The following is a 27,929-nucleotide window of genomic DNA, read 5'->3' as shown; positions in this document are numbered from 1 at the left end:
AAAGTTTTTTAAAATATCATACTCTGGTATCTTTCTTACTCATGAATTTATTTTTAATAATATTAATCATGGACATAAAAGAATATATTAAGTAAATACTAAGGTGCCAGAAATCCTTCCAAGGATTTTTATTTCATAACTTGTGTTATCTTTACCATGATGATATCATCGGGAGGTGGAACAGTGATAACAATAAAGGTTGTGCTACGGCTCAAGGCTTTCCTCTTTTCTCACTTCTGTGAAAACTCTGATGTTGAGCAAGTAGATAGCGACGACCAAAGGTCTTCCCACACTCTTTACAATCATAAAGGTTCTCACCACTATGAATTCTTTTATGGTTATGAAGGCTTGAGCCCCTGCTAAAGGTCTTCCCACACTCCTTACAATCATAGAAGTTCTTACTACTATGGATTCTTTTGTGGTTACGAAGGCTTGAGACCCTCTTAAAGGCCTTCCCACACTCCATACAATCATAGAGGTTCTTCCCACTGTGAATTCTTTTATGGTTCCGTAGGCTAGAGCCCCTGCTAAAGGCCTTTCCACATTCCACACATTCATGAGGTTTCTCACCAGTGTGGCTTCTTTGATGTTCAATCAGTAGATAGTTGCGAATAAAGGCCTTTCCACATTGTTTACATTTATATGGTTTCTCACCAGAATGAATTTTCCTATGTTGGATAAGACCCGAACAACGACCAAAGGCCTTCCCACATTCTGTGCAGATATAGGACTTCACACCATGATGACTTTTCTGATGCAGACACATATGTCGGTACAACCTAAAGCTCTCTCCACAATCCTTACATTCATAGGGTTTCAAACCAATATGAATTCTCTGATGTTCAACAAGGTGAGACTGACGTTTAAAAGCCTTTCCACACCGCACACATTCATAGGGCTTCACACTAGTATGAATCATCTGATGTCGGATCAGCTCTGAAGAAAACCTAAACGCCTTCTCACATCTACTACATTCATAGGGTTTAGGATTAGTGTGAAATTTTTGATGTTTAATAAAATTCCGGAGAATTACAAAGGCCTTTCCACATTCCTTACACACATAGGCACTCGCCCTAGTATGTTCTCTCAGATGTTCAGTAAGTTGTGAAGATTTTCTAAAGCATTTCCTGCATTTCTGACATTTGTATGATTTGTTTACAGCATGAGTTCTCTGGTGGAAAGGAAGGGATACAAGTTTTCTGATTATCATTTGACATTCCACTTTAGTTCCCTGCTGTCTCCCAAATTCAATTCTCCATGGTGGCTCATTACTGAAAATAAACCCCATCAGGTTGAAGGTTTTATTTCTTTTCAATGTCTCCTTATGGTGTGAATTTATTTCACAAATGTTTTTTTCTGAAGACAGCTTGTTGGTCTCAGTTGAGAAATCAAAGTCTGAAAGAAAATGAGAAAAACAAATGCCATTTTTCCTATGGGGGAGGACAGGGAGGGGCATTTTATATTAACAACAAGAACCGAAAGGTTGCCGGTGTGCAGTGGTTTGGGAGGCTGAGGCGGGAGGATTATGAGTTCAAAGCCAGCCTCAGCAAAAGTGAGGCTCTAAGCAACTCAGTGAGACCCTGTCTTTAAATAAAACACAAAATAGGGCTGGGGATGAGGCTCAGTAGTTGAGTGCCCGTGAATTCAATCTGCAGTACCAAAACAAAATAAACCTGAAAAGATTATCCTTTAGAAACAAAGGATGGGGCTGGGGTTGTGGCTCAGTGGTAGAGTGCTCACCTGGTGCATGCAAGGCCCTGGGTTTGATTCTCAGCACCACATAAAAATAAATAAATAAATAAAAATAAAGGCATTGTGTACAACTAAAATAAAGAAATATTTAAAACAACAACAACAAAAGGATAAGGAAATTCTAAAATATAGCCATGATATTTTTAAAAGGCAAGAAGGGCTTGGAAGCTGGGTGTAGTGGCACATGCCTCTAATTCCAGCTGCTCGGGAGGCTAAGCAGGAGGATCATGAGTTCAAAGCCAGCTTCAGCAATTTAGCGACACCCTGTCTCTAAATAAAATACAAAAAAGGGCTGGGGGTGTGGTTCAGTGGTTAAGCACCACTGCGTTCAATCCCTGGCACCAAAAAAAAAAAAGGAGGCTTGGAAAGTTATAAAAGTTCACATTAGGATGTAAGGCATGAGAAGGCAAACAGAAAAAGTCAGTAGTTCTCATATTTAGTTATGAACCAGAATTACTGAGGCTTACACTTCCTTTTAGGTCTCTACTAGACAAGTCAATCAGAATGTACAGAAGTAGAGCTGTTCATCTGCATTTCTGACACCATTTACCAGATATTTCTCTATATCACTTTTCCACATGATTTATCTTGATTTTAGAATGAAACCCAAATATATAATGATAATAAAAGGCTCTGCCTTATCTCCATTACCTGGGAGTGTCCCATCACCCACAGGGGCTCTACATTTCAGGACTTTTATGACACTCTGGGCCTAAATCTTCTAATTTGTGAGAATATATAGATGATTGATTCAGATTCTTTAGAACTGTGATACTTTTGAGGTTTTCTTTTTATTTTTTCCTTGAGTGATTCTTATAGATTAAAATCTACTAATAATGATTTCATTGATTTGTCAAAATTTTTGGAATAATGTTTTTCAAAATATCATATTTTTGCCTGACATGGTGGCACATGCCCCAAATTACAGCAACTCAGGAGGCTAAGGAAGGAGGATCATAAGTTCAAGGCCAGCCTCAGCAATTTAGTGAGGCGCTAAGCAACTCAGACCCTGTCTCAAAATAAAATAAAAATTAAATCAAATTAAAAAGGGCTGGGGATCTGGCTCAGTGCTTAGCTCCCCTGGGTTCAATCCCTGGAACCCCCCCGCCCCCCAAAAAAAGCCCTCAATAAAACAAGGAAGGAATTCAACAGGTAAATGGAAAATATAAAAATCAAACTGAATTTCTAAACTGAAAAAGACAGTATCTGATACAAATATATATATATACTCTTTTAAGAGCAGACTCATCTCATCAAATTCCAGCACAGAGAAAAATGGAAGAGCAAAAGAAGGTAGTGATAGAATTGCAAGATCTGTTCAAAAGGTCTAGCATGGGTATAGTAACATTTCTAGAGGAGAGGAGAAGATGGCCAAGTATTTTCCAAAATCAGGACAAAGACTTCTACCTCTGGGTAGAATCTATCAGATCGCTGCAAGTCAATATTCCCACTGCTCTAACAACAAAAAATAACAGAAAGAAAATGATCTTGAGTCATTCTTCTACAATGAAAATCAGAGGCTCTTTTGTAGTAAAGAAGAAAACCAAGATCCTGTAATATCTGTTCTCTGTGTTGGAGGATCAGCAATTACAACAGAATATTTACAAACATTCAGAGCACACACATAATATGAAATTCATTTAGAAAAAATTCAGTTACAGCATAGGGCAGAGGAAGGCAGAAAGGCATGTGAATAGGGAAGATTGAGGCACAAAATGAAGGTTCCTGTTTCTAAATAACAAATTTCAAATCAATATTTTGAGAACATGGAGCAGAAATTTAGCTGGTTTCCTGGCATATAAAATATATAATAATCAATATATAGTAGAGAAAGCCGATACTCCAGAGAGCAAATTCTTACCCAAAGAGACCAAGTTGATATAATTCTCCACCATCACATCTCTGTATAAATCCCTCTGATCTGAGTTTAAACATTCCCACTCCTCCTGAGAGAAGTCTATGGCAACATCACTGAAAGTCAGTGGTACCTGAAATGATAAACCCATATATTAGTTTCAAAAGAAAACTTTTCCCAGATGAAATACATAAAGAGGCAATATATAAAAAAGAGGAGTTTGAAGTTATGAGATCATTACATGGTTAAATGAGAGTAAATAACTTATCTTATGTGGAATCCTACATAATCTTATTCCTTTTGAACCACAAAAAATTACTTCGACAACATGGAAAAAGTATTTAAATATATGAAAATGAATAAAGTAATCAGACTTTCCAAATTAAATTAAATGGTATATATTAGGACATTACACAAGCCACCAACTAATAGTCTGTACAAGTTCTTCATGGAATATGTAAAAAGAATTGATACAATTCACCCCCTCAAAACATTATGAAATCTCTCCTACTCTGATGGAATAATAGAGATTCAATTTGCCATTCTACATGAAATAAACGAAAAACTGGATAAAATATGCGAAACATGGTTTCAACACAGAAAACACTGGATAATAGCAAACTATCATCTCTGAAATAACAAATGAGGTGTGACCTACAACTGATATAGCTCACTGTAAGAAGACAGTTTCTAGACTGTGGCACAGGAAGGGGGAACCGAAGTAAAACCCAGTGGACTTCCTGAGTATTATCCTCATAGCCAAACCAGATAAAAATACTATAAGAAAATTACAAGTTTCATATCCCTCATGAACATAGATGCAAAGATTCTAAACAATTTTTAGCACTCTGAATCCAACAACATAGAAAAACAATAAAGTTTATTGCATGAATTCAAGGTAGGTCTAACATTTGAAAACCAGTTGATATAATTCACCATATTGACCTCTTTGAAAACCTCTAGTTCTTGCTGATGGGAAGAATCACAGCCTGTGGTACAGGAGTCCCCTGTATTTCTCCTTTGGTAGCAAAGCAATAAGCTGTCTTTGTCCTTTAAAAAAAAACAAAAACAAAACACCATATTAAGAAAGACCATATAATAATATCAATAAATGCAGAAAAAGCATTTGATAAAAATCCAACATCTAATCTTGATAAAAATTCTCAGCAAAACAAGAAACCTCAACCTAATGAATGACATCTACAAACAAACAAAAACCCATAGCAAGTATCACATTTATTAGTTAAAGGCTAAATGCTTTCCTTCAGGAATAAGGCAAGGATATCTATCTCACTATATCTCACTTCTATTCAGTATTGTGTAGAGGTTCTAGTCAATGCAACAGGCAAGAAATAAAAAGAATCCAGATTGTAAAATAAGTAAAATTCTCTTCATTCACAGATGATATGGCTAATGATATAGAAAATCCAGCAGAATTTTATGGAAAGTCACTGAAACTATTAAATGAGATCAGCAAGAAGACCAAGTTCAATATATTCAAATATTAATAACATAACATCTTTAATGGGACATAGTAGTTAGCCTTAGAGCTCTTGTCTAGCATGTAGGAGGCCCTGGGTTCAATCCCCAACACCATAAACAACAACAAAAACTGTACTTATATCTCAATATTAGCAAAAGCTGGTGGAAATTTAAATAAGAAATACTGAATACTGAGTGGAAAAATATCAAATACAAATTTTATAAATCAAATAAAAGATGTGCGATACTCATACTTTAAAACCCAGAAATAATTGCTGAGAAAAAAATTTAAAAGACATAAATAAATGAAGAGATAACATGTTCATGGATCAGGTGATGATTATCTTTGCAAATACACAGATTCAACACATTCCCAATCAAAACCCCAGCAGGATTTTTTTTTGGGGGGGGTTTGTTTTAGAAATTGATAAGCTGATTCTAAAATTCATTTAAAAAATATAAGGGACCTAGAATAGTGTAGACATCTTTGAAGAAGGACAAAGTTGGAGCACTATCCCTCTGACTGGAAAACTTATTATGTTAAACTAGTGAAAAGAACATGGTGTTGGGCTGGGGCTGTAGCTCAGTGGCAGAGTGCTTGCCTTGCACAAGGTACTGGGTTCAATCCTCGGCACCACGTAAAAGTAAAGAAATATAATAAAGGCATGTTGTCCATCCACAACTACAAAAACAAAAACAAAAAACAATGTGGTGTTGGTATCAGAACACACAAACCAAAGGAACAGAACAAAGAATGGAGAAACAGACCTACAAATATACAGACAAGTGACCTTTATTCCTTTTTTGGAGACAGGGGTCTCACTATATTGTTGTTATGATATGGATGTAGAATGTCCTCCAAAAGCTCATGTGTTGAAGGCTTGGTCCCCAATGCAGCTATGTTCAGGGACAGGGCTTTTGGCAAGTGATTGGATCATGAGGAAGCTAACCTCATCAGTGGAGTTCATAACTGAATGGACTATTGGGAGGTGGTGGAAACTTTAGAAGGAGGGGCCTAACTGAAGGGAGTGGGTCCTTGGAGGTATGCCTTTGGGGACTACATCTTGACTACAGCCTCTGCTGGCTACCATGAGGTGCAGCTCTTCTCTACCACACACTTCCCACCATCATGTTCTGCCTCACCACAAGTCCACATGATGGGATCAAGTGACTACGTACTTAAACCTCTGAAACCATGAGTGAAAATAAAACTTTCCTCCCTTAAGTTAATTTTCTCAGGTATTCTGTCACAGCAATGAAAAGCTGGATAACACAGTGGCCCAGTCTGCTCTTCAATTCTTGGACAAGTGGTCTTCTCACCTCAGCCTCTTGGATGCTGGCACTACATATATACGACTGCACTTGGCTCTGACTTCTAACAAAGGTGCTAAGACAGTTGAGTAGAGAAACACTAATGTTTTCACAAAACAGTGCTGGAACAATTGAATGTCCATATGTAAAAATATGATCTATACCTTGTACCATATGCCAAAATTAACACCAACTATAGGTCCAAATGTAAAACCTAAAACTATATATCTTCTAGGAGACAACAGAGTGTAGAAAACCTAGTAATCTTCAGTTACACAGAGATTCCTCAGACACAATAGGAACAGTACAATTCATAAAAAAATACACTGGTAAATTGGATTTCATAAAAACTTATAACTCCTGGACTTCAAAAGTCGCTGTTAAATGAGTAAAGAGATAAGCTACCCTACAGAGAAATTAACTTCCACACAAAATTTGGTTCAGATGTTGAGACTGATGATCCTACCACCTAAGGAGGTATAAAAAGATTTATTCATATATGGTGCTTTCTGGGGAGAGTCAGATGATTAAGTAGGTAGAAAAAAGGCTTTCGAGAACAGAGAAAGGAAAATACCTTAGAGTTTTTATTGTGTTTAAGGAATGGGGTTGGGCAAAGGTTCTTGCATGTAAGGAGATGTGTGTAGTTTGAACCCAACCTTCCACTAGCACCAAAGGAAAGAGCCCCTGAATTTTCTTATCATCTTGCTCAGCTAGGATATGGAAGGGAAAGAGGATGGGGTGAGGCTTAAAAATGATCAGCAGTGAAACAGCACGAATGAAGTCTAATTACCCTATAGACTATGAGAAAATATTTGCAAACCATATGTATGATAAAAGTCTTATATCAAGACTAGATGGGCTGAGGCTTGGATTGTGGCTCAGTGGTAGAGCACTTGCTTAGCATGCGTGAGGCACTAGGTTTGATCCTTAGCACCACATAAAAATAAATAATAAAATAAAGGCATTGTGATCATCTAAAACTAAAAAATATTAAAAAGTATACATATATGGGCTGAGTTTGTAGCTCAGGGGTGAAGTGCTTGCCTAGCAAGTGTGAGGTACTGGGTTCGATCCTTAGCATCACATAAAAACAAAACAAAAAAATAAATAAAGTAAAGGTATTTTTAAAAAAGACTATATGAACAACTCTCAAAATTCAAAGCTAGAATAATAACTTAATTTTTTAAAAGGCAATAGGTTTGAACAGACACTTCATAAATGAAGGTATATACTATACACATCTAAGTAACAAATGAAAAGATATTTATTTGGGGCTGAGGCTGTGGTTCAGAGGAAAAGCATTCATCTAGTATGTGTGAGGAACTGGGTTTGAATCCTCAGCACCACATAAAAAATAAAGGTATTGTGTTTACCTAAACTAAAAAAGAAATGTTTTTTTAAAAAAGATATTTATTAAGCAGCATTATTTATTAGGGAAATGCAAAATAAATGTTGATACAAATTAAAACCACAATATACAATTATTAGAATGACTGCCATTAAAGACACTGACCATCTGAAGTGTCCCATGAATGTGGGAACAAAACAGAACTCCTGTACCCCACAGGTGGGAATTTAAAATAGTTTAATCACTTTGAAAAATCATTTTTGGTTTCTTAAAAAGCTAAGCATCCATATGACCAACCATTCTAATCCCTGTATTTATCAAAGATAAATAAAGAAAAGAATATGTGCCTATAAAGATTTGTGCAGGAATGATTACAGCAGCTTTATTTGTAATAACTAAAAATGGGAAAAATTCAAATGCTCATCAAGAGATAAATGGATAAACTGTGGTATTACCTTAGAAGAGAACACTAGTGAGCAATAAAATGGAATGCATTACAAATATACAGTACAACCTGGATGAATCTCAAAATGTGCTGAATGAAATAAGACAGATCTTCCAAAAAAGAACATTATATAGGATTCCAGTTATATAAAATTCTAGAAAATGCAAACTATCCCATATAAAGAGAAAATAGAACAATTGTTGGGAAATAAAGGTATGATGGGTGGGCAGGAAGGAGGCAATCATAAAGGGATATAAGAAAATGTTTAAAAGCTGGGTATGGTGGTGCACACCTGTAATCCTAGCAACTTGGGTGGCTGAGGCAGGAGGATCAGAAGTTTGAGGCTAGCCTCTCAGCAAGTTGGTGAGGCCCTAAGCAACTCAGTAAGACCCTGTCCCAACATAAAAAATAAAAAGGGATAGGGATGTGGCTCAGTGGGTAAGCAGCCCTGGGTTCAATCCCTAGTTCCAAAAAATGTTTGGACTGATAGATTTGTTCATTATGTTGACTGGTGATAGTTTCTCAGGTGTATTAATGTACATATCCAAATTTACCAGATGCCTTAAATATGAACAGTTTATTATCTGTCACTTATAATTAAATAAAGTTTCTATAAAAAGGCAAAAATTAAAACACTCATTTATGTAATTTATATCTCAAAAAAGCTGATAGCCTCTATCTTAGAAAACAATTTAAGGCCATGCATGAGGGCACATGCCGGTATTCCCAGTAGTTTAGGAGGCTGAGACAGGTGGATGGCGAATTCAAAGCCAATCTCAGCAAAGCAACTCAGTGAGCCCCAGTCTCTAAATAAAATACAAAATAGGGCTGGGGATGTGGCTCAGTGGTTGAGTGCCCTTGAATTTAATCCCAAGTACTAAAGGAAAAGAAAAAAAAAACAACTTAAGTAAAATTAAGTCAAAACACAAGTTTCTTATATGTCAGATTATGTCATAAGCATTTCCCTTATTTTGACAAATTAATGATTTCATTTAGTCCCTCTTGTCAGGTTTAATCTTTCTTAAAGTATTAGGTTTTATTAATAATAATAATATACATAATATTATACCATTTATATTGGACACAAATCCCAACCTTCCTTTTTTTTTCCTTGCAGAAAAGCATCACCTCCTCTATCAAGTTCTAGATGGACTTCCTTTCTATAATCCCTTACTGAACTACTGTTACTGAGTTAGAATACACTAATGCAGAATGATCCAGAACAACACTGATTCACTAAAGATAAGCAACTTCCCTTCCACTACAAAATAGACCTTGCTACCTTATTCATCTCTCTAGCTAGGCTTCTGATCTCTCTCTAGGTAAGACCCAATCCTCTCTCTACCCAAACCTAAGAGCTTATCAGAGCTGAGACTTCATCTTGCACTAAGACTTAGACCATTCACAACAAAATTTTCCTTTATCTATTCAAAAAACTATGGAGAAAGTTTTCCTTCTTGTGGTCCAACAAGACCATCACTTCTATATCATGAAACTGAGAATCTGACAAGGACAGCTTAAATATTTCCTTCAAGGAACTACTTCTTTTTTTTCTTTTTAAGGAACTTAATTAATTTTTTCACTACTCAAAATCTGCTCTTTTTTCTTGGTACCTAGGGTTGAATCCAACAGCACTTAACTACTGAGCCACATCCCCAGCAACCCCTTCAACCCCTTTTCTTTTACCTTTATTTTATTTAGTTTTTTTTTATGTGGTGCTGGGAACGAACTCAGTGTCTCAAGCACGCTAGGCAAGTGCTCTACCACTGAGCCACAACCCAACCCCAGCCCATGTTTTTTATTTTTTTTCTTTCTTTCCTTTTTTTTTTTTGATACTGGGGATTGAACTAAGGGGCACTCAACCACTGAGCCACATCGCCAGCCCTATTTCGAATTTTATTTAGAGACAGGGTCTCACTAAGTTGCTTAGCACCTTGCCTCGCCATTGCTAAGGCTTGCTTTGAACTTTCAATCCTCCTATCTCAGCCTCCCAAGCTGTTGGGATTACAGGCGAGCACCACTGCACCTGGTTCCTTTTTATTTTTTATTTGAAGACAGGGTCTCACTAAGTTGCTTACAGCTTTGATAAATTGCTGAGGCTGGCTTCAAACCTGAAATCCTCCTGCCTCAACCTGCAGAGCTGCTGAGATTATAGGCATGCACTACCACACTCGGCTTAAAACCTGCTCTTGAGAGAAGACTGAACATATTGCAAAATTATTTGATGAATAAGTAAAAGTAAGTTGACACATGGGAACTATGAAATGCGTCCAACAGCTGTCTTACAAAGGCTGTTTAGGGATAAAAACAGAAAATATTACATGAGTTAAAATCATAACTTTTCAAGAAATAGAAAGAGACATCAACTTACCTGGGCCATGATTTAACCATGCCGGCCTTCCTTGGTATTCCTCTATTAGAGAAGAAAAGTTCAGAGAGCCACAGCTAGGGGAGGAAAAAGAGACTTTGAGACCTGGTGGACTTCAAAACTCTGAAGCTTTTTTTTCTTTATTCTTTCTTCTTCCTCTTCCTGCCATACCCTAAACATTAACACATGTCAAGGGATATGAGACATCCAGACAAATCCAAGCCCTCTCCATTCAGACCACACAAGTGGGGACACAGAGCAAAGGTACCACTGCACCAAAGTGGATCCATCTGATCTATGGCCTCTCTCATTCTGAAGATGCAAACTCCAAGGCTAGGGATATAGCTCAGTTGGTAGAGAGCTTGCCTCACATGCACAAGGCCCTGGGTTCAATCCCCAGTACCACAAGGAAAAAAAAAAAAGCCAGGATTAATTAGGCTGCTTATAAGAATTGTACCTTAAATATAAAGACACAGATATGTTAAAGAATGGAAAAATATATTAGATATAAATCAGAAGAAAGCTGGTATACGTGTACTTGTAACAGAAAAAATAGACTTTGATGCAAGAAATATTATAAGTAACAAAGGGGACATACTCTACCTTTCACCAAGAACAGAATAGTAGTCCTAATATTTGTAGGTACTTAATGAGAGAGCTTCAAACTATATAAAACAAAAGTCAACAGAAGTAAAGGCTAGACATATTTAAAATTAAAGTTAGAGATTTTAACACTACTGTTAACAGAAAAGACAACACACAAAGCAAAAATCAACAAGTCCATAGAAGTTTGAACACAATCAAATTGAGTTATAAACTGCAGTTTATACATTCTTTTCAAACATTGATATCATAATTACCAGGATAATATTCTGGGTCAAAAAACAAGTATCTATAAATTTCAAAGGGTTAATACAAAACAATGGATATTTTCTTAAGTCTTTAGAATTAAAAAATAGGCATTCCTCAAATGTTTTCAAATATAAGGAGTATAATTCTAAATAACTATAGTTCAAAGAATAAATAAAAGTGGAAGGCACAAAATATTTTTAATTGAATGATAATGAAAATACAACTTATCAAAGCTTGTGTGGTGCAGTTAAACCAATGTTAACAAAGTCATGTTTGGATTTAAATGTATGTTTCAAGAAAACATAAAGGTTTAAAATTAATTCTCTACCTCAAAAAATAGAGAAAAGATGGGCTGGGGATATAGTTTAATCTTAGAATGCTTATTTAGCATGTAGAAGGTGCTGGGTTCTATCTCCACATTGGAAAAAAAGAGGAAGAAGGAGGAGGAGGAGGAGGAGGAAGAAAGAAAAGCAAATTAAACTTATAGAAAGTAGAACATACCAAAAGAAACCAATAACATTAAAAAAAAAAGAACTGGATATATAAAAAAGCAAAATGAGTACAGTCAGAAGCTACTTCATTGGAGAGATGAATAAACCAGTAAAAAAAAAAAAATCCTGTCAATTATCAGGAATATAAAAGGAGGTATCACTATATATACTGCAGAAATGAAAATGATAACAGACCTTATAAACAATTTTATGATGATAAACTTGAAAACCTGGAGGAAATTTTAAAAATTACTAGAAAAGGCAGTTTAAAATGATATAAGAAATGGCAAATCAGGGTATTGCTATATGTATTAAAGAAATTAAATCCATATTAACTATCTTTCTACCACAATAATGTTAGGCCCAAAGGCTTCAGTGGCAAATTCTTTCATTTACAGAATTAAAAATACCAACCAAACTTGGCCTTGTCAAGTAAACAGAAATATATGGACCATATCATGAAGTGAGCTGTCTTAGTACATTTCATTTGCGAGAGCAGATCCCTCATGACCCCCAGGTGCCCCTCAATTCCCTGTCACTCTCAAAGCCTCAACATGAATTTTGGCTTGGAACAAACCACATCCAAACCACACCACCTGTATAATTGTGGTATAAAAACCTATCAAGGACATTTCAAGAAAGGAAAAAATACAGCATATCTTTCCCATGGGCACAGATGCAAGTATATTAAAAAAATATTGCAAAGAAAAACCAGTAATATAAATGACTGAGAGAGATTTATTTTAGAAATGTAAATGTCATTTAATTAAAAAAAAAATCAATTCAAGAAAAAATTTTCTGTAAATTTGGAGCAATAGGGAACTTCTTTCATGTGATAAAGAAAATATATGGAATAAAAACTATAACTACCAGGCTGGGGATATAGGTCAGTTGATACAGTATTTGCCTCACATCAAGACCCTGGGTTCAATCCCCAGCACCACAAAACAAAACAAAAAACTATAACTACCATTAAACATAAAAGGAAATATGAACCACTATCTTTCTGAGTTGAAGAAAAAGTAATGTTGTCTGCTTTTATTATATCTATGATTTGACTGAAATTTCAAATCTAGAAGTTTATCCTCAGGGAATAACTATAAAAAGACATAGAGGTCTATGTATAATGATATTCATTATGAGTTTAGTTTTTAGTAAAAACTTTGAAGCATAATAACTAACAGTAAGCAAGAGGTTACATACATTATAAAGAGAAAGCCCTGAAAGTGAGATCTTGTATTTACAGATCAGTCACTATGAGGCAGAACATTTCAAGAGAAAGGAAAGAGTCTCAAGTATTTGAAATTAAAGTGCATTTTATGAAGAATGAAGAATCATAAACTCACCTGAACTTTTAACTTTCAGATGTGCAACAAAAATTCTTTCTTCTTCCAGGATTTTTATTTGTCTGTTTTTTAGAGAGGCGTGGCACTGGGAAAAGAGGCAAGCAGAGAAAGTGAGTTTTATTTAAATAATAGTAACAGATGTCTCCTGAAAGGGAAAAGAGGGCCATAGCTGGTGTCCTCCTATCCCAAGAAGTAAGAGTATCTGTCCCTGTTGCAGAAAGTTCACTCCTTGTCCCCAGTGCCAATTAATGCCAATTTAATAATGAGGACATAGTTTTGAGAAAAAGCAAAAGGTTGTTTTATTGCTTTGCTATCAAAGGAGAAAAACAGGGGACTCCTCTCCCAAAGGCTATGAATGTCAATCAGGAGGGACAGGGGGTTTTTAAAGGAACCCTAGAAGAGTTACATTCCAGGTGTGCTCTGGTAGGGGGGTCCCAGGGCGCCCTTATGGTATGCTAGGATTCACATGTTAATTTGGGAGATATTCCACTTCCCAGATCCTCAGACAGTGGGTGTGTTCAGGAGCAATTAACTAGAGGAAGAAAAAGATAACACTCCATTCCCTTTGAATCATCTGCCATCTTCCCCACCAACCAAGATCACCTATCTACACTGCCTGTCTTTAATTCTTGCTTCACCTGCTCACCTAACCCACACATTACCAGACCTGGGTAGGAAGGAGACTAGAACTGATCTTCCCAACCCAAGAGAGGCCAGGGTCATGTCGGAGCCTTTGGCCAAAGTTTTTGGAAATACTGTAGTTATGAAAACATGTCATTAACTCCTTGGAACTTCCAGAGAGGAACCTCCCAAAGGTAATCCTACTCCTGGGATAGCGTCATCAGGTCTACCCAGACTCCAGCCTTAAAATATGAGGCCATGTTAAAAAAAAAAAAAAAACCAAAAACAAAAAACGAAAGAAAGTCTTTTCTCAAGATCAAGTCTGTCTTCTGGCTGGGATTCTCCATTCTAAGGTTCAAAATCTGGTTTCCCTCTTTTACTTGCTGCAGACCCCAAGTGACTGAAAGGAGAGAAGGCTAAGGAATCAGAACCTAGAGACATTAAGTAACAATGTCAACACACAGCCACAAAACTCTCGCCTACCCATAAGCCACGCATCCAATCAACCAGTTAGTGATGCGCCAACACAAACATCGTCAGAGACACAACGCAGTTCCCCGTCTGCTGCTCTAAGACTTCGCACAGGACAAGACCTGCCCGCTCTCTGGGTGTGAGGGGACCTTTAATTAAAGGAGTTTTTTGGAGGAAGGAAGATACTGTGCTGTGCCCAAGCGGGACAGAAAACAAAGACATAGGGCTGCCAGCTCAAAAAGGTCAGGGATTAAAGGCGCTTCTGAGTTCTTTGTTCACCTTTTCCGGGCTTTTTGCTAGGAATGGTTTAAGCTAAACAAGGAATGATTGACAGATTCATTCCCCACAATGCTTATAGCGCATGCGCCAAAGCTCCCATTCCAGAGTTTCACCCTAGAAGTGTGATATGCAAGTCCTACAAATGGGATCTTCAGCGGGGGCGGGGAAGGGGGGGTTCTCCGCCACAAGCCTGTAATCCCACCGGCTCTCGAGACTAAAGCAGGACCTAGAGTTCAAAGCCAGCCTTAGCAATTTGGGGAAGCCCTGTCTCTAAGTAAAACACAAAAAAAGGGCTGGGGATGTGGCTTAGTGGTGAAGGGCTCCCGGGTTCAATCCCTGGTACAGAAGAAAGAAAAATAGAATCTTGCTGTTCACTCTTTGAGGAAAACAGCTCCTCCAATAACAGAGGGCAGGAGGCTAAATCCTTAGCCTCACCAGTTCGGCTGACTGAGGTGGGGTGGGGCTTGGGACCAGGGTCCCTACCTCACTGGGCTTCCTCGCCTTCAGAGCCTCTCACCCGCACCGCCAGGTCTATTCCGGATGTGAAAGCCTCCGCGGAATTTATTTTTGGGAAGGGGGGTTTTGGGAGGGGGACCACGCTGGGACTGTGGCCACTGGAACACAGGAAGAAGACTAAAGGGTGAAAGGTGAGTCAACCTCCAAGGCTCCTGGGAAATGTAGTGCAGCTGGAAGAATCCTGACTCTGTAGCCCGTGCTCGAAGTGGGCATGCGCGGTACGACCAGGTACTGGAGCGGTCAGGAGGACAACGCTTTCAAGACGTTAGGAGATGAAGGCGGAATCTGAGTCCCGCCAGGATCGCCGAGCCAAGGGCAAGCGGACAGGAAATCTTCAGTTCAAGAGGACGAGGTTGTGGGTTCCAAAGTGCAGTCTGCAGCATGTATCCAGGGGGAGAGCTCTATAGGGACAGGGACTTTGTTTTTTTTTTGACCCTCCAAGTTGGTATTGTTACGAGGAGCCGCTCCAGAAAGCACTCTAAGCCCGAATTTCAAATTAAAAGAGAGTTTTATTTACCTGGCCCGGGACTGTCACCCACCGTAGAGACTCAAGTTCTGGGGCAGGACAGCAACTTCCTAGTCCATCCAAGGAGAATATAAGCACAAAAACCACAACTTAGTGACTTGCTTGTCCTCATGTAAGCTACCAATCACAGAAATTAAAACATTCATAAGTGGGGCCTGTGGGCTCTAGACAGGGCTGGAATTTTCCAGTCAGCAAGCAAGTGATAAATAGAAGCTAAAAAAAGCATTAGCTTTGGAGTTCAGTTGACACTAAAAAAAGCATTAGCTTTGGAGTTCAGTTGACCACAGTCCCCTGTTCAAGCAGGTACTAGACAGTCATTTCCTGAATTTGGGTGGGGGTCTGCAGGGCAAGAATCTACTTCAAAGTCATGTAGACCCACAAGGGCATTCAAACCCAGGATGTAGCTCACCACCACCACCGCTGCATCCTGAGTAGGGTACAATTTATGGGGTACAAAGTACAGAAAGACAAATTTTTAAAATAAGAAAACAGCTTTAGTTTCTATTTCCTAGAAATGGGTCATGCAGTTCTCCCTTCACAGGGACAGTAAAAAAAAAAAAAAAAAAAAAGAAATTAAGATGAAGTTTCTCTAGTCACATCTTTTTACTCAAATGACCCTATTCTCATAATCCCAGCAAGATGTGCATTGTTGAAAGTAACTAATGAGTCTCTACGAGAGCAAATGCTTTACACACTCAGTACTAGTAACTTGTTTGATGCCTACTTAAAACTACAGTTATCTTATGGCCTATACGCACATTTTCATCTGTCATTTTACTAATATTCATAAACCCTATTTCCTTTATCCTATGCAAGGCTACAAGAGCAGGTTGCTATGTTAATCTAACCTTATCTATATCTATATTAATCTACTTGCTTATTTATCTATAACTACTGACACACTGACTTATCCTATGGCTTAAATCCTATGTTTTACAGTTACATGATTTTTCTACTATTACTTAGGCTTATTCCTGGTTTCTTTTAAAGGGTTGTGGTCAGACCTGCTTGCATCGGTTTGATTTTTTCTTGTTAGTCTTGAACAACGTTGTAGTTGGGTAGACCTTTTTATCATTCTTTTTAAGCATAAAGCATGTAGTGCTTTTCTTTTAACCTTCCCCAATTTAAATTTGAACTCTTTACTCCTGTCCCTGACACTCAAGCCTGGAAAATGTGCCTTTCAGTTAATTATCACCAACTTTGAACCCTATACTTCTGTCTCACAATGAGAAAACAACAAAACAACAATCACCACCAACCCAGGCCGATTTGGAAAACAAACATTGATTTAGATTCCACCTGCTCATCCAAAGGAAAATTGCAGGATCCACCTAACATGAGGAAGCTCAGCCTTACCCAAGATTCTGGGACGTGTAGTCCAGACCTTTCCTCTGGCTGGAGCACTTCCGCCCCGGGAAGGCGTGGCCACGGTAGTTGCTCCTCTGAGGGACATAAGGAACTACAGGGATACTACAATGCCCAGAATATTTGGTGGCACTTCGGCTGCCGGAGAAGAAGAATATAAAGCCCGCCGTTCTCGGAACTTTTCAGGCGATGCAAGTCGGCGCCAGCACTTCCGCGGGGGGGGGGGGGGGGGGCGGGGGGGGCGGGGGGGCGGCCCAGTGTCCCGCGGGATCTTGGGAAGTGTAGTTCCGGAGCTCGGAGCCACCCGGGCACTTCCGTCGCGGGGTAGCAATCGCGGCCTGTGTAGTAGCTCTCAGGGCGGTGAGTGGATTTGGGGACCCTGCGGTCTTCTGTAACCTTTCTGATCTGATGGTAGGGTCAGCGAGATCTGCACCTGGGTCACCGAGAAGAGAAGCCGCGACTAGCGGCGGAGGGCGGGGTGGAGGGGCAGTGGCTGCGCCGTCTTCGGTTCGCTGGGACCTTTGCTGTTGGTGGGTTCGCGAGTCCCCGGGTTGGAGGCGGACCTGGAGCGCAGCCTTTGAGCTCTGGGCTCTGCTGCCCGACCCGCCTTCCCTCTCCTTCCCCACTCCCTGTGGCTTTCAGCAGCATAAGGTTCGGTAGGAATCTTTCAGAGCATTAGTTTCCTCACGTGTAAAAGGGAATATCCCAAGTACCTGTCTTAAACATCTGTTTTCAGTCTGAGAGTACAGGTTAAATGTGCAGGACAGTGTAGGCTTGTGACCGGGTGTTGGCGTTACTGGTAGGACCACTATAGTAAACACTGTTCGTTTCCTTGCAAGGTCTTTGCAGTACCACTCGCTCTTCCTAGCGTAAAGAAGGCCGCTCCTGGACTACTGCTACATCCTCAGCCCCTGGACTACTTCTGACCTGTTTTTTTGAAGAAAGCGTGCATCGCTCACAGATGGAGTTTGGTGAGATCCTGTGTGGATTTTCCAGTACCACAAATAAGATCATGGTATCCCCCAGCCTTCTTCCCTTCCCCTGCCCCGTCTTCTGAAAGGCTGCAGAGAGGAGGAGTAAATCCCAGACTCCTGGCAGCAGAGCCTCACTGGGCAGAACCTAGGATTCATCTTCCTGTTCTGTTCAGAGTGGAAGAAGGTATTTCGTTCATTAACAAATGTTTCTGCTACGAAAGTTAAATTATTGTTGAATAATTGGAAAAATGTGTCATGAATAATAGCCATAATAGGAAATATTGAGTGCCAAGTAATGTTCTAAGGGCTTGCTGATGAAAATTAACTCATTTAACCTTTACAAAGGCCCTATGATGTAGGTATTGTTATTAGTATTATTTCACAGAAGAGGAGGAGGTATAGATACAAAGAGCTTAAATTGCTGGGGGGCCTGTAATCCTAGTTGCTCCAAGTCTGAGGCAGGAGGATTGGGAATTCAAAGCCAGCCTCAGCAACAGCTGGGTGCTAAGCAACTTGTGACACTGTATCTCTAATTAAAATACAAAAAAAAGAGGACTGGGAATGTGGCTCAGTGGTTGAGTGCCCCTGAGTTCAATCCCAGGTACCCAAACAAACAAACAAAAAATAAAACAAAGAGCCTAAGTTACTTATTCTTTGTTACAGTGCTAGTAAGAACAATGGAGTTTCTGTCTAGGGCTTGTGTTCTTTATATCTTTGGATATCCTAAGACATACAATTTTGAATTAGGAACTAAAAAAGAAAAGCAATCCATATAAATATTCAGCCATAAGAAACTAGATGCAAGGGAGTTATTTGGGAGTAAGTTGGAGAGAGAGGTTGGAATTTTATTATAGAGGATTTTGAAAGCAAGGTTAGTGGGTTTGGCCTCCTCTATAAAAATTTAAAGCATTATCAGTAACTTTATTTTAAACAATATGTATAGTTCTGATCATAAAAATTCATGCTCTTGGGCAGAGGAAAGAGCGCTCACCTAGCATGCGTGAGGCACTGGGTTCAGCACCACAGAAAAAATAAAATAAAATAAAGGTATTGTGTCCACCTACTAAAAAATAAATGTTTAAGAAAAAAATGCATGCTCTTTGTAGAGAATTCCAAAAGTTCAGAAATGTTAAGAAATACATTAAGAATTACTTGTCCTACTAGAATATAGATTTATTAACTTTTTAATGCATTTCTACTAGCAGTTTTTAAACAGGTATTGTCTATATTTATAAAATATTGAGTTTTTACTTCCTTAGCGCTTAGGTATCTTTTTTGGGGGGGGCAGGGACAGTATTTCATCATGTTGGCCACATTAGCCTTGAACTCACAATTCTTCCTGTCTGAGCCTCTCTTTTTTTTTTTTGGTACTGGGGATTGAACCCAGGATGCTTAACCCTGGGTTCACATCCCAAGCCCTTTTTATGTTTTATTGAGCTATAGGTTGTTGCCGAGTTGCTCAGGGCCTAAGTTTCTGAGGCTGGCCTTGATCTAGCTATCCTTCTGCCTCAGTCTCCCAAGTTGGTGGGATTACAGGCCTAAGTCACTGTGCCCAGCTCTCTGAGTCTCCTGAGTAGTTGGAATTAGAGGTGTGTGTTACTACCTCATCTTTTCAGTTTTTCACTATGGAAATTTCCAGATATACCCAAAGCATAAATAGCTCCTATGTAACTTCAGTCTTTTCTAATCTTGATGCTTCTCCCCTTCACCTGCCACATTTTTCCCCCTTGAGTATTTTAAAGTGAATTCAGACACTGAGTAAGTAGAAGGTATATGTATGATGTGTGTGTATGTATGTATGTATGTGTATATATATATATATATATATATATAATGTATGTATATATATATTTTATATATATATATATATATATGTATATATATATAAAAGTTTTTATATGAAGAACAGGGACAGGAGATTATATTCATTTACTAGGGCTCTAATGAGAGAGTTCCACAGATTAAGTAGCTTAAATAACTGAGATTAATTTTTCTCATAGTTCTGGAGGCAAGAAGTTTAAGGTCAAGATGTCAGGAGTTTTGGCTTTTTCTGAGACCTTCCTCTTCCATGTGCCAAAACTCCTCTACCGCCCCTCTGTGTATTAATGTAATTACTTCTGTAAAGGCAGTATCTCCAAATAGTTACGTTCTGAGGTGCTGAGAGTAGGACTTCCAGATGAGTTTGGAAGGAACACAAATGAGCCTATAACAGATGTTAACGGCGACTCTTAGGTTCTTGCTCTTGGCAACTTGGAGAATATTATTAATGTGAGAAAGAGTTGTAGTTAGGAAAGGGAAGTTGGTGAATTTCTTTGCTGCATTGAGGCATATAACCCTTAGTTTCTTTTCTCTGTCCTGTTAGGCTATAGGGACCTTTGATTCATGGACCTCATCATATTCTCAGAGTGTTCAGCAAAAGGTTGGCAGAGAGGAGTTACCAGTGTGTAAGTGTGATTCATGTAGCTGTCCCATCAGGCAACTGGAAATAGGGTGCTCCAACGTGGCTCATGACACAAAAGGAATCTTCCTCCTGTCATTTGCAACTCAAAAGAGATCTAGACCAACTAGTCTAGTCTTGCCATGTGCCTGTGCCTGTCTGGTGGTGGGTTCATTCATTCTTTCAGTCAGTTTTACTGAACCAGTTACTTTCTTGGAGATGTTTTAGGTACTTGGAATATAAAACAATAACTGTTAATCACAAGAGAGATGGTTGATTTACTAATTATTTCTTTTCCCCCAGAGGGAATAGGAGAGGGCAAAACATTCTTACCAAGCAGAAATTGCTGGGCAGATATGGAATTAGAACAAAGCAAATCACAAATTTTGAATGCGGATTTTCTCCATGGTTGGGAAGAAATTCATAGTAGGTTCTTCTACCTATCTAATAATTAACTTAGAAGCAATAATTAACTAATACTGATCTCTTAAGCTGGATATTTTTTTCTCTATTTCTATCTTCTTCAGAATCAGAACCGTATCCTGAGATCTGGAAGGAGAACTTGTATTAGGGCCACTGTGTGTAGTTGATGCCTTGTACACTGTGCAGGGGCCTTGGCTGAAAGTTTGAGTAGTATCTGGAATCCAGCCTACATTTTACTTACCAAGCTGTGTGCAGCTGTAGTCACCTGAGTGTCTTTGTCAGTTTCGACTCCTATAACACCACATACCAGGTGGCTTAACAACATACATTTATTTCTCATAGTTCTGGAGGCTGGAGAGTTCAGGATCAAGGTGTTGGCAAACCTGATGTCTGGTGAGGCCATGTTCTTAGGTTTGCAGGTGCCATCTTCTAGTAGCCTCATATTGTTCATACTGGGGGTTGAGGGACTAGCTCACTTTTTCTTCTCCTTTAAAAAAAAAAAAATTAGTTGTCAGTGGGCCTTTATTTTATTTATTGTATGCGGTGCTGAGAATTGAACCCAGTGCCTCACACTTGCTAGGCAAATGCTCTACCACTGAGCCACAACCCCAGCCCTCACTTTTTATTCTTGTAAGGACACTAATCCCATTGTGGAATTTCCACCCTCATGATTTAATTTTCTCCCAGAGGCCCAGTACATCACATTAGGGTTTTAACATATGAATTTTCAGGGGCCACATTCATTCAACCCATAGCACCAAACAAGGAACATTTTTGACTCCTTCACATGGAACAGCCATGTTGGTCCCTGGGGAATATATATTGAAGGTTTAAGCTGCCAGACATTTCCAAAAGCTTTATGTATATTTAGATACTTTGACTGACCTTCCTATGAGTTTGGTATTATTATTATTCCCAATTTTTAGATTAGATGCAAAGGCACAAAGTACTGGCAAGTGGAGATGTCATTATTCAAATACTGACGGGCTGGTTAGAGCCTGTCCCTTTCATAGCTTAGTTCTCATCTCCCTCAAGCAGATCCTTTGACTTCGGAGTCCTCTCTGTTTCTGTGTCTGTCTTTTATCCATAGTTCTCAGGCTGTCATTTCTCTCTCTGTCAGACTTAGACTTCCATCTGCTTATTTTTGTGTTTAGAAGCAAAAGAGAAACAAGATTTACAACAGTGGCTCTGGTGTGAGAGCTGGATTCAAGGACCACTGCTGCCTCTTGACCTCACCTGTCAATGGGTATAAGAATTGTCATCATGATTTCTTGAAAACTTGCTGAAATGCCAGGTACTTTGCCAAGGGTACTGCATGAATTTATTCATTTATTCCCCATAATAATCCTATGACTAATATTCTGTTTTTCTTCTTTTTATAGCTGAAGATGGGCACCAATGTGTAGGTGGTTGGACAAAGGTCACCTAACTATCGTAACAGTAGCTTCTTCACAGGTATGTGTGAGGGACCTAAATGAGACATGTGCCAAGTGCTTCACAAGGCCTCTAATATCTACTTAGTGTTTATTTAATGTTAGCCATTATTGTTTTTATGATTATGATGATAATTAGCTTGTTAACTTCATTGACATTGATTATCAAATTTGGGGTTAAATAAAACTTAGAGAGACACAGGTTTTTGTTAAAGTTCCTTATCTCCATGATAAAGTCTTTTTAAGACCCTACCTTGTTAACAAGGTAGATTTTGCAACCCAGTCATCCATAGAGTTAGACACATAGACATAGAGGAGGAGTCACCAGTGGCTTGGGAGTGGGAGTTATTGCTTAGTGGGTTCAGAATTTCAGTTTGGGGTGGTACAGAAGTTCTGGAGATGAACAGTGTGGGTGGTTGCACAACATTGTCAATGCACTTACTAAATTGTACACTTAGAAGTGGTTAAAGTGGTAAATTTTACATTTTATATTTTATATCCCCCAAACCCCAGTCATTTAGGAAATCTTAAATATTATTTCAGAGGCATCAAGTTAAGCATGACAGACTAAGAGAATAACAGATACTCCAGAAGTTCGAGGTGGTTTTCATTTGAAAGCAACAACCTTTTGGCTTTTTTTCCTCATTCTCACGTTATGCCTTCCTAAGACTCAGTGTTCCCCAAAGGAGGAGGACACAATGACCAAATTCAAGGTGAGTTGGGCTTACTGTTCCACATTTTAAATTGTCGTTTTCATTTCTGAGAGATTACATACATCTTGCTTCTTTTTCTGAGGAAGAATTAAGGATAATAGTAGGCATTTGAGAAGCTCTTGGGTGCCAGATGCTTACTACCTTTTAGTATAGTTTAATTTTCATTGCTTTATCATTTTATAATTTGATCAAAAAGCATAGAAAAGTCAATAGTGGATAAAAATCTTCCAATTTTCTACTATTTTTTTTTTAATAAAATGACAGTTATTTTCCCATGCTGTTTTCTTCATATGCATTCAAATATAGGATACAAAAAATTTTATATTTATTTACAGGTAAATATAATGGTATATTTGTAATCATTGTATAGATAAAATTCTGTTATACCTTTTATAAGAACTATTATATGCCCAGCATTTTTTATGATTACATCATTGTGTTAGCTGTGACCAAAATACCTGACATGCTGGGCATGATGGCGTGTGCCTGTAATCGCAGTAGCTCTGGAGGCTGAGACAGGAGGACCTCAGCTTCAAAGCCAGCCTCAGCAAAAGCAAGGTGCTAAGCAACTCAGCAAGACCCTTTCTTTGAATTGAAATACAAAATAGGGCTGGGATGTGGCTCAGTGGTTGAGTGCCCCTGAGTTTAATCTCTAGCACCCCCCCCCCCAAAACAAACAAACAAACAAACAAAAACCTGACAGTAACAATTTAGTGGAAGAAAGATTTATTTTGGTTCATGGTTTTAGAAGTTCAGTCCATGGTCTGCTGGCTCCAGGGCAGAAATATGGTGGAGGAAATCTGCTCAGCTCGGGACAATGTGGAAGGAAACAGGAAGAGACCAGGGACAAATATAGTTCCAAGACCATGCTCTAGTGACCTGCTTCCTCCAGCCAGGTCTAACCTGCTTATCATTTTCACCCCTCCTGGTGAAGTCCATTCAAATTATTATTATTATTGTTTTATATATATATATTGGGCTGGGGATGTGGCTCAAGCGGTAGCACACTCGCCTGGCATGCTTGCAGCCCAGATTCGATCCTCAGCACCACATACAAACAAAGATGTTGTGTCCGCCGAAAACTAAAAAATATTAAAAAATTCTCTCTCTCTCTCTCTCAAATATATATATATATATATATATATATATATATATATATATATATATATTAGTGTTGATGGATATTTATTCATTTATTCATTTATTATATATACAGAGCTGAGAATCAAACCCAGTGCCTCACACATGCTAGGCAAGTGCTGTACCACTGAGCCACAACCCCAGTCCCCATTCAAATTATTAATTCATTAAATGGATTAATCTACTGATGAGGTCTGATTCCTCATAATCCAATCTTTTCACCTCTGAACATTGCTGCATTGACTAATATATGAGCTTTTCAGTGGACGTTCCAGATCCAAACCACAGCAATTAATATTCCATTAAGTTGGCATATTCTGTTGCGAGGAGAGTTGAGAGATAATTTTTCCCTGTTCATGGACATTTAAGTAGTTTAGAATTTTTACAGTTATGTTAAGGAACAGTGTAGTACAGTTTTCCTAGATCATAAGCCTTTCCCCAAAAAGGAATTTGAAGGAGTTTTGTTATTATTTTTTTTTCTAATATTTGAGGAATACTAAATTGAAAAAGCACTTTTGATATGTGGTACTTTGCATATAGACTATAAAAATACAGCATGATGTAACATGATCTAACTAATCAAAGATCCACACAATAAAGCTAGATATCTTTTACCCATGCTGGAGTTACACTGCAGATGTGTTTACTTCCTGATCTACATTTTTAAAATCCATTACATTAATTTATTTTATTGAAGTAATAATGTATTTATTTTTTAAAGCTATAATACAAGAAGACTTGCTAGGTACTTTTATTGCATTTAGATCTCAAACCAACCTTAAAAAGTAGTGCTTGGTTTCATGTGCATTGCTAAGAATCAGGATTATAGAATTTCAGAAAACTGCTAAAATTCACACTGGAGACTGAAGATTCAACTGATTCAGAAAGTCTCCTAAAGTTTTTGCTTGGATAAGAGAGCAGGGAAGGGAAAAGAATTCTCTGTGTAAAGGATTTAGGTGCTGGGACACAGAACTAAACCAGTCAGGGTCATTCCTGGTGAACTGGGATGGCATGAAATAATCACACAGAGACAGAGAAATACCTTTTTCTTTGGGTTCTGTGATGGCTCCTCTGACCCAGGTCCTGCAAAGGAGGCAAGGCAGGCAAGAAAGAGAAAGACCATGCCTTGAACCTGTTTTTTTTTGGGGAGAAGCCATTCAAATGAGGCAAGGGGTAGGATTACAAGGGAACAGGTGAGTGTAATTCAACCCCACCAGGTGACACCTACTCCTGGAGCCATGCCTCATTATCTGAGCGGAGGTAAATGTTAATGTGGGGCGCAATAATTGTTCAGTATCTCTTGCTCAGGGCTTAAGGACGTGTATTTCCAGAGCAGCTCCCAACACTTAGGCCTTTCTTTGTGGGTGCCAAAGTTGTCCTGGTGGGTTGAAGATACTACAGATCATACTGCCCCTTCTCAGTTCACGCTTCAGTGACCCATTGTCTATATTATTGACATAATTCATAGTTCTGCACATTCAGGCACAACTCTGGGGATGAACAGTGTTCAGATGAAAAGTTAAAACAGTGTTTAATTCTTATCAAAAAAATTCTTAATCATGAGTAATTCTATTTCCTAGGCAACATCTTGAAACAGTTTTGTCACAGTTGAGGGTGCTAGTGGATAAAATCTAGGGATGCTGCTAAACATCTTATAGTGCACCAGACAGCCCCCCATAGCCAAGAAGTGTCTGGCCCAAAATATCAGTTGTGCTAAAGTTGCGAAATACTGCCGTTACACAAAGCTATATAAGAATAATAGCAAAATATGGGTGGAAATGTCCAATATGTACACATGCATACATATACCCAAAAACAAAAGTTTAAGATATTTAGTAGAAATTTAACAGAGACATAAGGTAAAACTCTAAATGGGATATAAGAAAAAGGATAATAATAAGCAAGGTACCAAAGAAAAAATAAAAAAGGCCAGTAAATATATGAAAATAGGATCTCATTAATCATCAAATAAGTGCAAGTAACCAAAACATGTTTTTTTTTACTAACTAGATTACCTAGAATTAAAAAAAAAAGTCAGTGTTGTCTATGATAATTTAGATAAATATGTATATTCTTTGGGGGAAGGATAAAATAGGGGAAAATTTGAAACCTGTCACTGTACATCAAATTTTGAAGTTGCATATTCATTGATATTGTAATTTTCACTTCTAATAATTAGATGGACTAATATTTACAAAAAAGTTGATCTTTTCAGCATTTATTATGACAAGAAAGAAATCTTTAAAACTTATATTATGGTAAAGTTGACTCTGGTCTCTTAGAATCTAGAACTGCAACACATCTTTTCTACTTTTCTCAGTGTTACCCTTCTTCCAGTGGATTTTTGCTGCAGCATTTAGGTGGAGTCTGTTTGATGTTTTAGGAGGTGGTGACATTCAAGGACGTGGCTGTGGTCTTCACTGAGGAGGAACTGAGGCTGCTGGACTCTGCCCAGAGGAAGCTGTACCAAGATGTGATGCTGGAGAACTTCAGGAATGTGGTCTCAGTGGGTGAGGACAGATGCTCTGGTGGAACATTAGCTCCCTGTGGCACGTCTGTGTCCCTAGATGTGCAGGGCTTTGGAGTTTTCTTTGGAGTTTTCATCATGAGACAGAGTTGAAATCTTTTTGATTTTTCTCCCCTGAGTAATGTGTTTTTTGTAAATGAATAAGTTGACAATATGATTGCTGTAATTTTTGTCTTTTCTCAAATTGCAGTCATCTGGGCTGGGGATATAGCTCATTTGTTAGAATGCTTGCCGCACATGCACAAGGCCCTGTGTTCAATCCCCAGCACTACACACATGCACTACACCAAACATACACACACACATACACACACACACACACACACACAAATTGCAGTCATCTCCAATTAGTGGGTCATGGTATTTAGTGAATTGTATGAAATTTTTTTTTTTTTAGTTGTTGATGGACCTTTATTTTGTTTATTTACATTCGGTGCTCAAACCCAGTGCCTCACACCTGCTAGGCAAGAGCTCTACCACTGAGTCACAACCTCAGCCTTGTATGAATGTTTCTTAATGAAATACATTACAGTAGAAAATACTGTACGTGGCCATAACTGCAAAACTGCATCGCATTGCCAAGAGCAGTGTGAGAGACATTGGGGAGGGTACAGTGAAAACAGACATTTCTTTAAAAAAAAAAATATATATATATATTTATTTATTTATTTATTTTTAGCAGTATGGTGAGGAAAGCAGGTCATGACACGGCCACCAAGAAGGAGAAAAAGAGGAGAGAGGAGAGAGAGGACTTTTTTTTTCCAGTAATGTATACTAATGTCTTCATTATTGGGGTCTTCGCATAGAATATATTTCCTCTGTTGAGTCATGATTGAAAGTTTGGAAAACACTAGCTTTTTTTGTAGTTGTAGATGGATACAATACCTTTATTTCATTTATTTATTTATTTTATGTGGTGCTGAGGATTGAACCCCGGGTCTTGCACATGCTAGGTGAGCACTCTACTGCTGAGCCACGACCCCAGCCCATAAACACTAGTTTTGATGTCCTGAAGATGATGCAGGGAGAATGACAATTTTTAGCAATTTTGGCCTCTAATGTATTTTGTTTTTGTCTTTTCGTAGGACATCAGTCCATCACACCAGAGAGAGAGAGAGAAGAGCTTTGGATGAAGAAGGTGTCAACTCAGAGTGGTAACTCCCCAGGTGAGAACCATGCATTTCTGCGTCTGTCCTTGTCATCTCCACAGCTTTGCTCTGAGTTAAACTAGTGCCTGGGTCTCTAATCACCGAA

General features: G+C 38.5%; 2 protein-coding genes across 7 annotated transcripts in view; one reads left to right on the top strand and one right to left on the bottom strand.

Moving 5' to 3' along the window:
- Nucleotides 1-29: 29 nt before the first annotated feature.
- Znf404 (zinc finger protein 404) lies at nucleotides 30-17,235 on the bottom strand. 6 transcript variants are annotated; one of them, XM_071604591.1, is made up of 9 exons: nucleotides 17,020-17,235; nucleotides 15,655-15,713; nucleotides 15,105-15,538; nucleotides 14,355-14,491; nucleotides 13,251-13,335; nucleotides 10,565-10,638; nucleotides 4,553-4,657; nucleotides 3,614-3,740; nucleotides 30-1,395 (listed from the first exon to the last, which is right to left on the bottom strand). In XM_071604591.1, exons 6-9 carry the CDS (start codon nucleotides 10,571-10,573, stop codon nucleotides 212-214), a joined length of 1,425 nt encoding a protein of 474 aa, XP_071460692.1. In that variant the 5' UTR covers nucleotides 10,574-10,638; nucleotides 13,251-13,335; nucleotides 14,355-14,491; nucleotides 15,105-15,538; nucleotides 15,655-15,713; nucleotides 17,020-17,235; the 3' UTR covers nucleotides 30-211. The 6 variants fall into 6 exon arrangements, with proteins under 6 accessions (XP_071460692.1, XP_071460691.1, XP_027801549.2 ...); XM_071604590.1 differs by lacking the exon at nucleotides 14,355-14,491; XM_027945748.2 differs by lacking the exon at nucleotides 14,355-14,491 and having other exon boundaries at nucleotides 15,217-15,538.
- Nucleotides 17,236-17,339: 104 nt separating this feature from the next.
- The window catches only part of LOC114100937 (zinc finger protein 226), a 37,989-nt gene continuing 27,399 nt past the window's right edge, over nucleotides 17,340-27,929 (top strand). Inside the window, exons 1-7 of the mRNA XM_034637177.2 lie at nucleotides 17,340-17,388; nucleotides 17,868-18,186; nucleotides 22,017-22,156; nucleotides 22,245-22,317; nucleotides 22,964-23,008; nucleotides 26,532-26,658; nucleotides 27,761-27,841. Of these exons, the coding sequence (XP_034493068.2) occupies nucleotides 22,261-22,317; nucleotides 22,964-23,008; nucleotides 26,532-26,658; nucleotides 27,761-27,841 (310 nt within the window). The 5' untranslated portion in view covers nucleotides 17,340-17,388; nucleotides 17,868-18,186; nucleotides 22,017-22,156; nucleotides 22,245-22,260. The remainder of the gene's footprint in view (nucleotides 17,389-17,867; nucleotides 18,187-22,016; nucleotides 22,157-22,244; nucleotides 22,318-22,963; nucleotides 23,009-26,531; nucleotides 26,659-27,760; nucleotides 27,842-27,929) is intronic.

Source organism: Marmota flaviventris, chromosome 18, assembly GCF_047511675.1.
Source record: "Marmota flaviventris isolate mMarFla1 chromosome 18, mMarFla1.hap1, whole genome shotgun sequence".
NCBI classification, from domain to species: Eukaryota; Metazoa; Chordata; class Mammalia; order Rodentia; family Sciuridae; genus Marmota; species Marmota flaviventris.
This window is presented reverse-complemented; position numbering and strand designations above follow the sequence as displayed.